The following is an 11,337-nucleotide window of genomic DNA, read 5'->3' on the forward strand; positions in this document are numbered from 1 at the left end:
TTTTTTTTGGCATTATTTTTTTAATTACAGTATATTATAGTATATTATAGAATATATAAATTTATATAATTTATATGTTTATATTATTAATTTTAATTTATATAACATATAAATTATAATATATTTATATATTTATAATATATATAATATTATTTAATTATAATTTTTTAAAAAATAAAATATTACTTCTTCTTTTTCTAAAAATAAAGAAAAAAAATAATAATAGCATAATAATATATATTATGATAATATAAATAATTTTGTTTATAGTTTTAAAATAAATTTTACAAATGAAGTTAATATTTCTTTTTTTTTTTTATAAATCTTCAAAGCAATTAAATTCAATTTTTTTTTATAGTAACTTTGACTTTTAAACGGTTGTTATAGAAACAAGCTCTTTGAAATAGTGATATTAAGTCATTCGAAGAAATGAGAATTTTAATAAAAAATACAAATTAAATATTATTTTGCTATCTACGTTCATTATTTTATTTTTAAATTGTAACTTAATAGTAATAGTCCCACCGTCAAACTGTCTCACAGCGGAGAGTACGTATTCTTAAAATAATTTTTCTATATAAAAAACATAACCTATTTCAATAATATTACAAAGTATTTACTTGTTTTAGAAAAGAAAGAAATCGAGGCAGCATGCCAGAACCTGTACATCATCAAATAAATGCTGCTCGTAAAACATTCCAAACACTTTATCAAATTTCAAAGCTATTAAATACAAATTTGGATCCAACAACATTAAGTATATGCATTCGATTATGTGAGAATGGTGTAAATCCATATGCACTTGCAAATGTAGTAAAAGAATTACAAAGAGAAGTGAGAGCTATGGATAGCATTAATCAACTAGATTCTTCTACTAGTAAATCTAGTTTAAATAAATAATTAATCATTATAAGAATTTTACATAATTTAATGAATGAAATGAAATCTAATCTAATCTATCACTTTTTATATATATGCTAATATGTGATTAACAATAAAATATTTAATTGTTTTTAATATTATTTATGAGATTATCAATTGTTGCTATCTCCGTTATTTTTAATGTTAATAATGAACCACTATTAATTTTTTTTTCTTATTTAAAATATATTTTTAAAATTTGTAATTGTTCTAATAAAATCAATAAAAATATAATTAACAAATAATATTTGTATGAAAAATTTATTTTTTTATAATAATTAAACTTTTTCTTTTATAGAATAAATCATATTTATTTTGTGTATATAATTCGTAAATTTTAGAAACATTTTGTTAAGATTTTATTAAGATAATAAAGTAAAAAAATATTTAAATACAAATAATTTAAATTGTATATTTCTATAAACAAAAAAAAAGATTATATAAAAAATTGTTCTTATTTGCATATATATATATATATATATATATATATACATACAAAAATATACAAATGAAAAATATATTATATTATATTTTATAGATATTTGACTATCTATAAAAAATTTATATGTTATAATAAATCACAACTCCACTTTTTTTTTCTCATTGTCTTTCTTAACATTTTGTTTATTTCCTATTTTATTAATTTTTTCCACATTTTCATCCTAAAAAAAAAAATACAATAATTTAATATATTTCAGTATATGTATAATTATTTAAATTTTAAACTTAAAAATTCTCTATTCTTTTTTATAGAAAATATTATATTTATTAATATTAATATTTTTATACCTGCTTTTTTGGATCTCTAAAATAGGTTTGGCCTTCAAGTGTTACATGAGATAATTCTGGCTGTTGTAAAAAATAATTTTTAGCATCTACAGCTTGTGATCCTTCATGAAATAAAAAAACAGATCTTTTTTGATCAATTGGATATCTATAAAAGAATTAATTATGTTATAAATAATTACATTATAAAAATTATGTATCATTATTTTTATTATATAAATATATATATAATACATTATAGATTAAAATTTATGAAAAAGAATAATACCTTTCTGCAATTATATGATTATTTTGAAGACTAGTTTGCCAAATTCGCATTATCATTTCAGCTTTTTCAGCAGACATATCTTCATTAGTGTCCACAAACATCATTACACTTTTACCTTTCTTTGTCATTTTTAGTACATTATCAGGATTTGACATATCAAGCTAAGAAAAAAATTATAATATATAAATATAAATAATAAAGATATATAACTGTAATATATATAATATATAATATATAATATATAATATACAATATTCAAATATGCTAGATTAATTTATAAAATGTCTAAAAAAATATTTTAAATGCAATACTTTGGATATATCAATTTTTGGACTAGGTCTAAGATGTTCTGGTAATTCATCTGGTTCCAATGGTTCATCATTTTCCTAATTATAAAAAAATTAATTTTGTTAATACTTTTGTTTTATTTTTATAATAATTTTTATAATAACTATAAAATATAAAATAAAATTTAATGTACCTCCCATTGATCTAACAAGTGTTCTAAATCCGCATCAGTCATATCGCGTATGTCTTTATCCCGCCATGATTTTTTTTTGTTTAATTTTATATCATTATTTGCATTCACATAAATTAATAAAAATATACTATAAATAATAATTTCTTTTCTCATATTTGAAAATTGCAAAAATCAATATGTCGATCTAAAATCTAAAATTTTTTGGTTATTAAACAGTTACTATGTTTTGAAAATTCCTAATTTAGTTCTAAAATAAAATTACTGGTTAAATTTCATTATTGTCATTTTATATTTCTTCGTTACAGTATTTGATAAATGAAGTCCAAAAATATCAACTTAAAAATAAAAAAATTCCCTAAATTTAATCTTAGTTTAAATTAAATTAATCTAACTTAAAAAAATCAAAATTTTATCTAAATTTAATTTTTTGAATGACGTAATTAATTATAAAAGTAATATACAAATTAATCAATTTTTTTTAAATTTAAAATAAATGTTTTTAGATTGTCTTTGTATATCAAAAAATATATAAACATCATAAAATATATCTTTAATATTTATATATCTCACAATAAAGTTCTATTAAATTTTTTTTCCGAAAATTTATTTAAAAATTATATTTAATTAAAATTTAATTTCAATAATATAATTCTAATAATATAAATTTGTAAAATCATATCTATTTCATAGAGAAAAACGATTAGTGTTGCCATCTGACGTATTATAAAAAATGACAATGAAGACAATAATGTTCACAGTTTTATATGATGATGTAAATTGTAGTCAGTATGTCATTTTCATTATTTGATCGCGTTAAAAATTTAATAGAAATTAGTTATTAAAGTTCGTGGTATATGATTTAATTATCGCGTTACTGATAAAAAAATTATTATAATTAATTATATTATTGAATTTAAAGTAGGTCAAAAACATTTTTCCTATTTTTTTTATTCTGTAATGATTGAAATGATTTTTATTGTACTGAGTTATAACACGCAGTAATTCTGAAATATTAATGAAATAATTGTATATATTTTTTTAGGATTTCCTTGTTTTTGATGAAAGTGTATGTAAAATAATAATGCAAATTAAGGTTATTTGATAGCAAAATAATAGATAACATTTCATAGTATTAAACATTTATTAATTATTGATATATTTTTTTATATTGCTTGTTTGTGATAACATGCGTGAAATTATACTGCCTGCATCATTTGTCACTTAAGTATGTGTTTGTTATTGATCAAAACTGAATGATCTAAGCAGTGACAATTTAGTAAGTTTTTGTCATTCTTTTAATTTTATTAAAGTATCTTGTAAAAGATCTTTTTCTATAATATTTGAAAAAATATTTAAAAAAAAATGTATAAATAAAACTTTTTAGAAATTTCTATAAATAATAATTGTATTTAGTGTTCTATTGTTTTTATGTTGTTTATTAATTTTAATTGATGATAATATAATTGATTTAAAAAAAAGTAAGATATATTATATTATTTATAAAAATAAATTTTATTTAAATATCTAAGTATCTTTTTTGAATTAATAAAATAATTTTTGTATTATTATATATAAAAAAATAATATTGTTTTATTATTTTTTTTATTTATATTTATTTTATTTATATTATATTTTTTTATTTGTATATATATTTTACAAAATTGAAAAGAACACTTATTATATGAAAAATTTTAACATAAGGTACTTCTAATGATTATTAATTTCTTTTATATATTACATAATAAAAATATAATATAATTTTATTATTTTTCAGATTTTGATATGAAGATACATTGGAATAAATCCAAAAATTATCTTTTAAATTTTTTATAAGATAAAAATATAAAAAATGAATAATTTTCAAGATGAAATCAATATGCAAGAAATATTATTGCTTGGAAAACTTCTGCATCAAAATGGAGACAAAGTTTTAAATTCAGTGGGAAAGCTGTCTTTATCAACAACCTTATTATGTAATTTAAATTCAGCTTTCTCTTTAATTGTGGATGGATCTGAAGATTTAGAAGCTTCATTTCAAGTATGCAATAGTTCAAAAATTGACATATTTCGCGACTTGAAATTTTTACATGACTTTATACAGAAGACAATTGGCCTAAAATTGATTTATTGTCCAAACAATCCTAATATCCCTGTTGATATTACTAAATTTAGGTGTTTGAAACATCTAGAATTAAAGAAAATCAATATTAATTCTGTGAAAGGACTCCAAGATGTTAGAAGTCAACTTGAAAGTATTATCTGTGCTGGTAGAAAAGGAGTTTGTACTTTGAAACAATTATTGGGTAAATATAATTAAAAATTGATTAAAAGATATTATTCAATATTATACATGTTATTTTTACACAGCAAATTGTGGAGGAGATGCTAGTATTGGATTTATATGGAGTTCTTTGAAACATTTAGCATTACCACATAATTCTCTTGAACAATTGGATATATCTTTAGAATTAGTACCTTGGCTACAAATAATAGATCTAAGTCATAATTTGATAACATCTGCAGATCAATTATCTTGTTTACCAAATTTGAAATATGTAAATCTTGGATATAATAAACTTGAAACAGTACCTACTTTTAATGAAACTGCATCACACTTATTACAAGTATTAGTTCTAAAGAATAATTATATAGAAAATCTAAATGGTAATAATTATTGTGTTTAATTATTTTATATATACAATTTATAAGAGCATAAATACATTGATAAAGAAAGTTTTTATAAATTATTTTTCTTAAAATAGGTTTACAAAATTTGGAATGTTTAACAGAATTAGATTTATCATATAATTGTGTGATGGAACATTTAAGTTTGTGGCCTTTAGAAAAAATGTCTGCTTTGTTATGGATATCCTTGGAAGGCAATCCCTTATCGTATCATCCAAAATATCGATTACTAGCTATAAAACATTTACATCCATGTTTGAGTAATAGCAAGGTATATAGCAATGATATGATGTATTATTATAAAAATTATATTATTATTATAAAATTTATTGTATTATTATTTAAAATAATTATATTTTATATAAATATAAATAAAAATGTCATGATTTAGTTTGTTTTAGATCATGTACCACTATCAAAATCAGAAAAGGAAATTATTGCAGAAAATCGATTATTTGCTATTAAATCTAAACTCCTAACAAATAAATTTCACACCTCAATGTCAGATTCTTTAAATTCTAGTAGTTTATTTGCATCTACAAGTGAATTAGCAGGATCAAATAATATGGACAAAAGTTTTTCTAAAAGTAAAAAGAAATCTAATATAAAAGAAGCCATTATTGCAGATGTTGAACAAGAAAAGAAAGAACTAAAAACAGGTAAAAAATTAATTTTATTTCTATTTTTTTTGATACTGAAATATATAACATTATTTTATTTTTTTATTAATTTTATTAATTTTATTTTAGAAACAACATCAAAAGGACATTTAGAAACAAAAAAACAAATTTTAGAAATACGAAAAAAATATGGAGAAGATAAGTGGTTAAGTAGTCATGCTGGGACATTTGTTCAAGATATTATGGGATTACAGCCTTCATGTCCGATATTAATACCAGAATTTGCAATAGAAAATTTAGATTCTAAAAATATTGTAGCAAGTGCTGAAAATTCAGCTATTCTTTTAATGGAAAATACGAAAATTGAAACAAACGAAGAATCTTTAATGAAAGAGACTAATGAAAGCAATAATGAAAAAGAAAATGAAAATGAAGTATTAAACGAAGAAGAGAATATTTCTGAAATTATATTAACCAACAATGCAAGCAGTCTTATAAATATATCTGAACCTTTATATGATCCAGAACAAGGTATATTGTATATAAAGTAATAAATTACACATACTGCTAAAAAATCATTATTTTAATATTTACTTTTTAAATTCTAGAAGGAGGGAAATTATATATAGTTCAAAAGAAAAAAAATGCAGACGAATTAGAAAATTTATTTTTAATGATAACATCAAAGTAAGTATTTTTTATTGCATTAAAAAATTATATGATGTTATTTTATCATTTAATTATTGTAGTGATATTAAAGAGATAGATTCACTTACTGGAAAATTGAAATACTGTTGGTCAATGAGTTCTGTATTATCATGTGTATTGGGTAGAAGTGAACCAATCACAGTGGATATAATTTTTGATACAACACGAGAACATCGTCAAAATAGAAGATATTTTGTAAAATCAGATATTGCAAAAGTAAGAAATAAAAAAATACAATTATAGATAATATATAATAATAATATATAACATATATAATACCATATAAATAATAATATATTGCTTGATTATTTTGCAGGAAATAGTAAAAATAATTAATGAAGAAATCAAAAAAAGACCAATGTTATTGAAAATTTTTAAATGTATGAAATGTTCAACTCATTTTTCTCAAGATTTAGAATATATTACTCTTATAAATTCTACTACATCAGGTATATTTTCTAATAAATAATAAATATAAATAAATTACAAACATTTTATAAGTTACAATAGATCCAATATTTTAAAAAATTTATTTTATTAGGTATGAAATGTCCCACTTGTAAAAGTACTTTAGTTATAGAAACAGACGAATTATCAATTTTAAACATGGAAAATGATATTTCTGAAGATTCATTGGAATGTATAAATAAAAATCAGTATTCAGAAAATCCAATAAAGGGCAATTTACAACATTCTGAATCTTATTCTAGTATTGGTAAGTATTAGCTCACTATAAGATTTAGCATGTATTTCAAAAATAAACGAAATATTTGATGAAAAAAACTTTTTAATAATAAAATATAATATATTTTTTGAGTTTATTTATATAACCTAATTCTTATTATTTATTTATATGGTGTTCAAACCTATTAATTATAAAATAAATAAAATATAAGAATTATATATTTTTATGAGGTTTCTACAATAATTTCTACAAAAATTAACCATATATTTATTTGTTTATAATATTGAGTTTTGTAATATTTAGTATATTTAAGTTTTACAATATTTCTTAATTTTTGAACGTGAATGCACTAATTTTGTAACTGCTGATTGCATTACTATGCATTGTACTATTGACTGGGACTATAACATACTAATCCCGGTGCAGGTGGAATGGAGAGTGGAGCTATATCCGTCACCACTTCTCTGGTGCACTCCGATTCTCACACTCAAGCTCAAGTCTGTTGTAAGCTTCAGCCACAGTATTTTATTACAGCACTTTTTTTATTATAGCACTATTTTCTCAAGCACCTTCATAGTTAGACATAAAGCTGTAATATTAATTGCTTTACTATTTACAATTTTATTAGGCCCATATTTTTATTTTTGTATTCACAAAATTGTATTACACATTCATTTAATACAAACAATTATAACAGTTCTATTATGTTAAAAAAGCTGATTATAAGAATTATATAGGAACCTGCAAAGAAAATATGATTTTTTAAACAAAATAAAACAAAAAAAAAAGTATGAGCATTTAGTATTATTTTTGAATAATATATATTGAATATGTTATATTAAAATTATATATATAAATATAATATATATAGTTTTAATAATATATATTAAATTTAGATTATTATTTTATTATATCATTTATAGGTTCAGCTACAAGTTTAGAGGAATCAAGAGAATCTACACCATCTGCAAATACATCAAATAAAAAATATGAAAGTGATATAGAAGTACTAAGCAATCCAAGTCAAAGTAGTATCGAAGTTTTGGACGATGCATCGAGGTAAAGTGTAATTTTTTAATGTTTTTTTGTATATACAATTATTTAATATATTTATAAAAAATATTTTTTAAATATTAATTGTACAATAAATTTTTTCTTTATTATATTTATTATATTAATTATTATTTCTTTATTATATTAACTGCTACAGAACTCATCTTACACCTCATAGAAAGCGTTCCTCAGAAGAAAGACGTACTGCTATTGTTCCATCTCTTTTAACAATACCCGATGTAGCTCCAATTATAACTGGTTTAACTGAGAGTAGCTCTTCAGGTTTACTAAAATTTTTAATAAATATATAATTTAAATATATAAAATTATTCAACTTTTATTGTAAAAATGATCATTTTAATAAAACTGTTTTTAGGTTCTTTAACGGATAGCATATGTACTGCATATGAAAATAAAATAATGAAGCAAGTTAATGCAGATGAAAAATCTCTTGATAGTAATGATAAAGAAATAAAATTTACACCTGTAACAAATTTAACTTCTATGCTAGGTGGTTAGTATAATTATATATAAAATTATATTTTTTATGTTTTAACATTAAACTATGTATTAACTACATCTTATTTAATGAATAATTTTAGGACTACTTCAAAGTATAAAAATTGGTAATAATAAACCGTTAATGTTAAAAGAAGAAACATCACATCTAATAAGCAGTAATATTCAGTATTCTTATACGGACTTCAACAGCATAGATCATAGAATAAAATTACATATCATTTTGAATATATTTGAACATGAAAATGAAGAACTCATTCTTCTTCTCAGGGTAATACATTAAATTCTATAACTTAAATTTATTATATTTCATTCTTAAATCACTGATGAAACTTTAGGCAGAAATTTTAATGCAAAATACAAAAGAAACATTTCCTGGTTGTTTGGTTTTATCTACATTCAAAGTATATGTGCTTAAAATTGTTGGAATAGAAGGGTAATAATAAAATAAGATTTAATTTTATATGAATTTTATTTATAAAAATTTATATTAATTATACATTCTATTATTATTACAGAGAAAATCCACAACGTTGGTTGCATAAAGAAATTAGTTGGACGATAGATAGATTAAAACGTTTTTCACCAATACCATTCAAACAAGGTATTTTAATTGAATTAGAACAACCTAACAAAATTAATGACGAACCGAATTCTACTATTACATTCTTATGCGTTCTGCAAGATCTACAAAGAACACTGAATTTTCTAGTTTATGTTACTGGTAACAAAAGCGTTTATTTGATATTTAAATAATTTAAATCCAATAATCGATACTCAATTAATTATTTTCTATTACAGATTTTTTATTACCATCTATTTGTGAAGAAGTTGAACTCACAGTCTCAGAATATTGTACCTCTTCAATGTATCAATTACTAAAAGATTGTAAAAATTATCAAAATGGAGATACTGTTAGACACCTCGCATTATTTTCTTCTGCCATATTAAAATATCAAAATCTCGAAGTTCAACTTAAATTATCTAGTTTAATAGTGACTACATCTGTCTTAGCATTGTGTAACATGCAATGGCTTCTTCCAGGCAATAAAGAATCACCACATATAATAAAAGAACAAGCAATGAGCAATTTGATTGGAGTTGTATGTATTGAAATATTAATAAATATAGAAAATAGAATTATTAAAATATTACATTCTAATTTCATATATTTAAGTGCATTATTTGTATTTTTAGGAACATTATAACTCTTCACTGACATTAAATTTCTTAGATGAAGTAATAGGACAGGAAGAAACGTGGATTCTAAATTTTGTTTCTATGAGTGCTGCAGAAATAGTTGTCACTTCTATACGATCTCCATGGGAGGAACTTTTTTCAATTCCTTTACAAAATACAATTTGCAAATCACAAGATTATGAAAATGAATAGAATATTAAATATAGATAACTAGAAAAGTATTCTAGTCCAAGAAAATATATCAGGTAATCTATGAACGAATATAATTTATTGAATCAAATTGATAGTTAATGCAATTTTGCACAAATTAGTGACTTATAGTTTTTTTTTATATAAGATTTGTAATTTATTAGATAAAAAAAAAGTATATTTGACCAACAAAAATATATTATATAATTATATAATCATACAATATAACAAAAATATGTCATAAATAACAATTATTTTGTGCAATTTCATAATTTATATTTTATATTGTTCTACAACTTATAAAACAATATTATATTTATGCAATAAAATTGAGAAATGTAATATAAAAATATTTAAAAGTATAAAAAATATTGTGAATAATCTTTTTAATATTTAAAAAATTAACTATCTTATTTATCTTATATTTGTGATAATTCTGATAGATATTTGAAATATTTATATTTAATAGTATCTTAAATTCTTTCTAATAATATTTTAGAATATTTATTTTATTGAAACATTCAAAAAAATTTCAAATGGTGCTATTAATATTAAAATATTATATCTTAAAATGATTGTTAATACAAATAAATTTTTATATTAATAATTTAATATATATCTTAAATAATTAACGCTTGATAATATAACTATGATTTATTTGTTTTTAGATTGTTGAAGCTAATATTCGTATTTTATTTACAATTAAAAAATTCGTCTTTATAATATTCATTGATATTCAATTTGAAATAGCTTTTAATAAAATGAAAATTTTTATAATTATATGGTTTTTATATTGTAAAGAAAATTAAACAAATTTTTTTTCATAAATATTAAAATTATTAAAACGTCAAAAATATTCAAAAAATATATTTTCTTTATATTATAATAAAAATAAATGTTATAAATGTTATAATAATGAACAATAATTAAATATTAATCTGTGATATATTAATTTTTATCATTTATGTATGGAAGTATTTAATATGCACGTATATTCATAAAACTATATTATATTATGATTTATAGGAGAGAAATATAAGGAACAATTTTATATTAGATTGATCAAAGACATTAATACTTAGTTTAAATACTAAAATTAATTTTAATTTATATATTGTATTAATTAACATTAAATAATTGATAACTTATTGTATTATGAAGATCAAAGATTATTTGTATACATATGTAAATAAATTCTTATGATATCCATTATCCAAGTTAT

At 20.3% G+C, this 11,337-nt stretch overlaps 3 protein-coding genes across 7 annotated transcripts; 2 read left to right on the forward strand and 1 right to left on the reverse strand.

Moving 5' to 3' along the window:
* Positions 1 to 629: 629 nt before the first annotated feature.
* On the reverse strand, positions 630 to 2,769 carry LOC107996762 (LDLR chaperone boca). The gene is made up of 5 exons (XM_062077897.1): positions 2,457 to 2,769; positions 2,287 to 2,361; positions 1,976 to 2,136; positions 1,711 to 1,855; positions 630 to 1,583 (listed from the first exon to the last, which is right to left on the reverse strand). Exons 1-5 carry the CDS (start codon positions 2,607 to 2,609, stop codon positions 1,500 to 1,502), a joined length of 618 nt encoding a protein of 205 aa, XP_061933881.1. The 5' UTR covers positions 2,610 to 2,769; the 3' UTR covers positions 630 to 1,499.
* Positions 652 to 1,166, forward strand: LOC107996753 (mitotic-spindle organizing protein 1-like). The gene has a single exon (XM_017054955.3). It carries the CDS (start codon positions 652 to 654, stop codon positions 898 to 900), a length of 249 nt encoding a protein of 82 aa, XP_016910444.1. The 3' UTR covers positions 901 to 1,166.
* Positions 2,770 to 3,007: 238 nt separating the features above from the next.
* On the forward strand, positions 3,008 to 11,327 carry LOC114577378 (serine/threonine-protein kinase 11-interacting protein). 5 transcript variants are annotated; one of them, XR_009830751.1, is made up of 21 exons: positions 3,185 to 3,374; positions 3,499 to 3,732; positions 4,231 to 4,759; positions 4,824 to 5,120; positions 5,219 to 5,412; positions 5,533 to 5,800; positions 5,891 to 6,292; positions 6,370 to 6,448; positions 6,511 to 6,685; positions 6,786 to 6,918; positions 7,011 to 7,184; positions 7,581 to 7,658; positions 8,078 to 8,213; positions 8,365 to 8,489; positions 8,584 to 8,721; positions 8,810 to 8,997; positions 9,065 to 9,162; positions 9,245 to 9,450; positions 9,528 to 9,829; positions 9,924 to 10,171; positions 10,784 to 11,327. XR_009830751.1 is itself a non-coding variant. In XM_062077919.1 (20 exons), the coding sequence occupies exons 3-20, from the start codon at positions 4,306 to 4,308 to the stop codon at positions 10,116 to 10,118; spliced, it is 3,642 nt and encodes a 1,213-aa protein (XP_061933903.1). In that variant the 5' UTR covers positions 3,008 to 3,374; positions 3,499 to 3,732; positions 4,231 to 4,305; the 3' UTR covers positions 10,119 to 11,327. The 5 variants fall into 5 exon arrangements, 4 of the variants coding, with proteins under 4 accessions (XP_061933903.1, XP_061933904.1, XP_061933905.1 ...); XM_062077919.1 differs by having other exon boundaries at positions 3,008 to 3,374; positions 9,924 to 11,327; XM_062077918.1 differs by having other exon boundaries at positions 3,186 to 3,242; positions 9,924 to 11,327.
* Positions 11,328 to 11,337: the final 10 nt, after the last annotated feature.

This window comes from Apis cerana, linkage group LG8, assembly GCF_029169275.1.
Source record: "Apis cerana isolate GH-2021 linkage group LG8, AcerK_1.0, whole genome shotgun sequence".
Taxonomy (NCBI): domain Eukaryota; kingdom Metazoa; phylum Arthropoda; class Insecta; order Hymenoptera; family Apidae; genus Apis; species Apis cerana.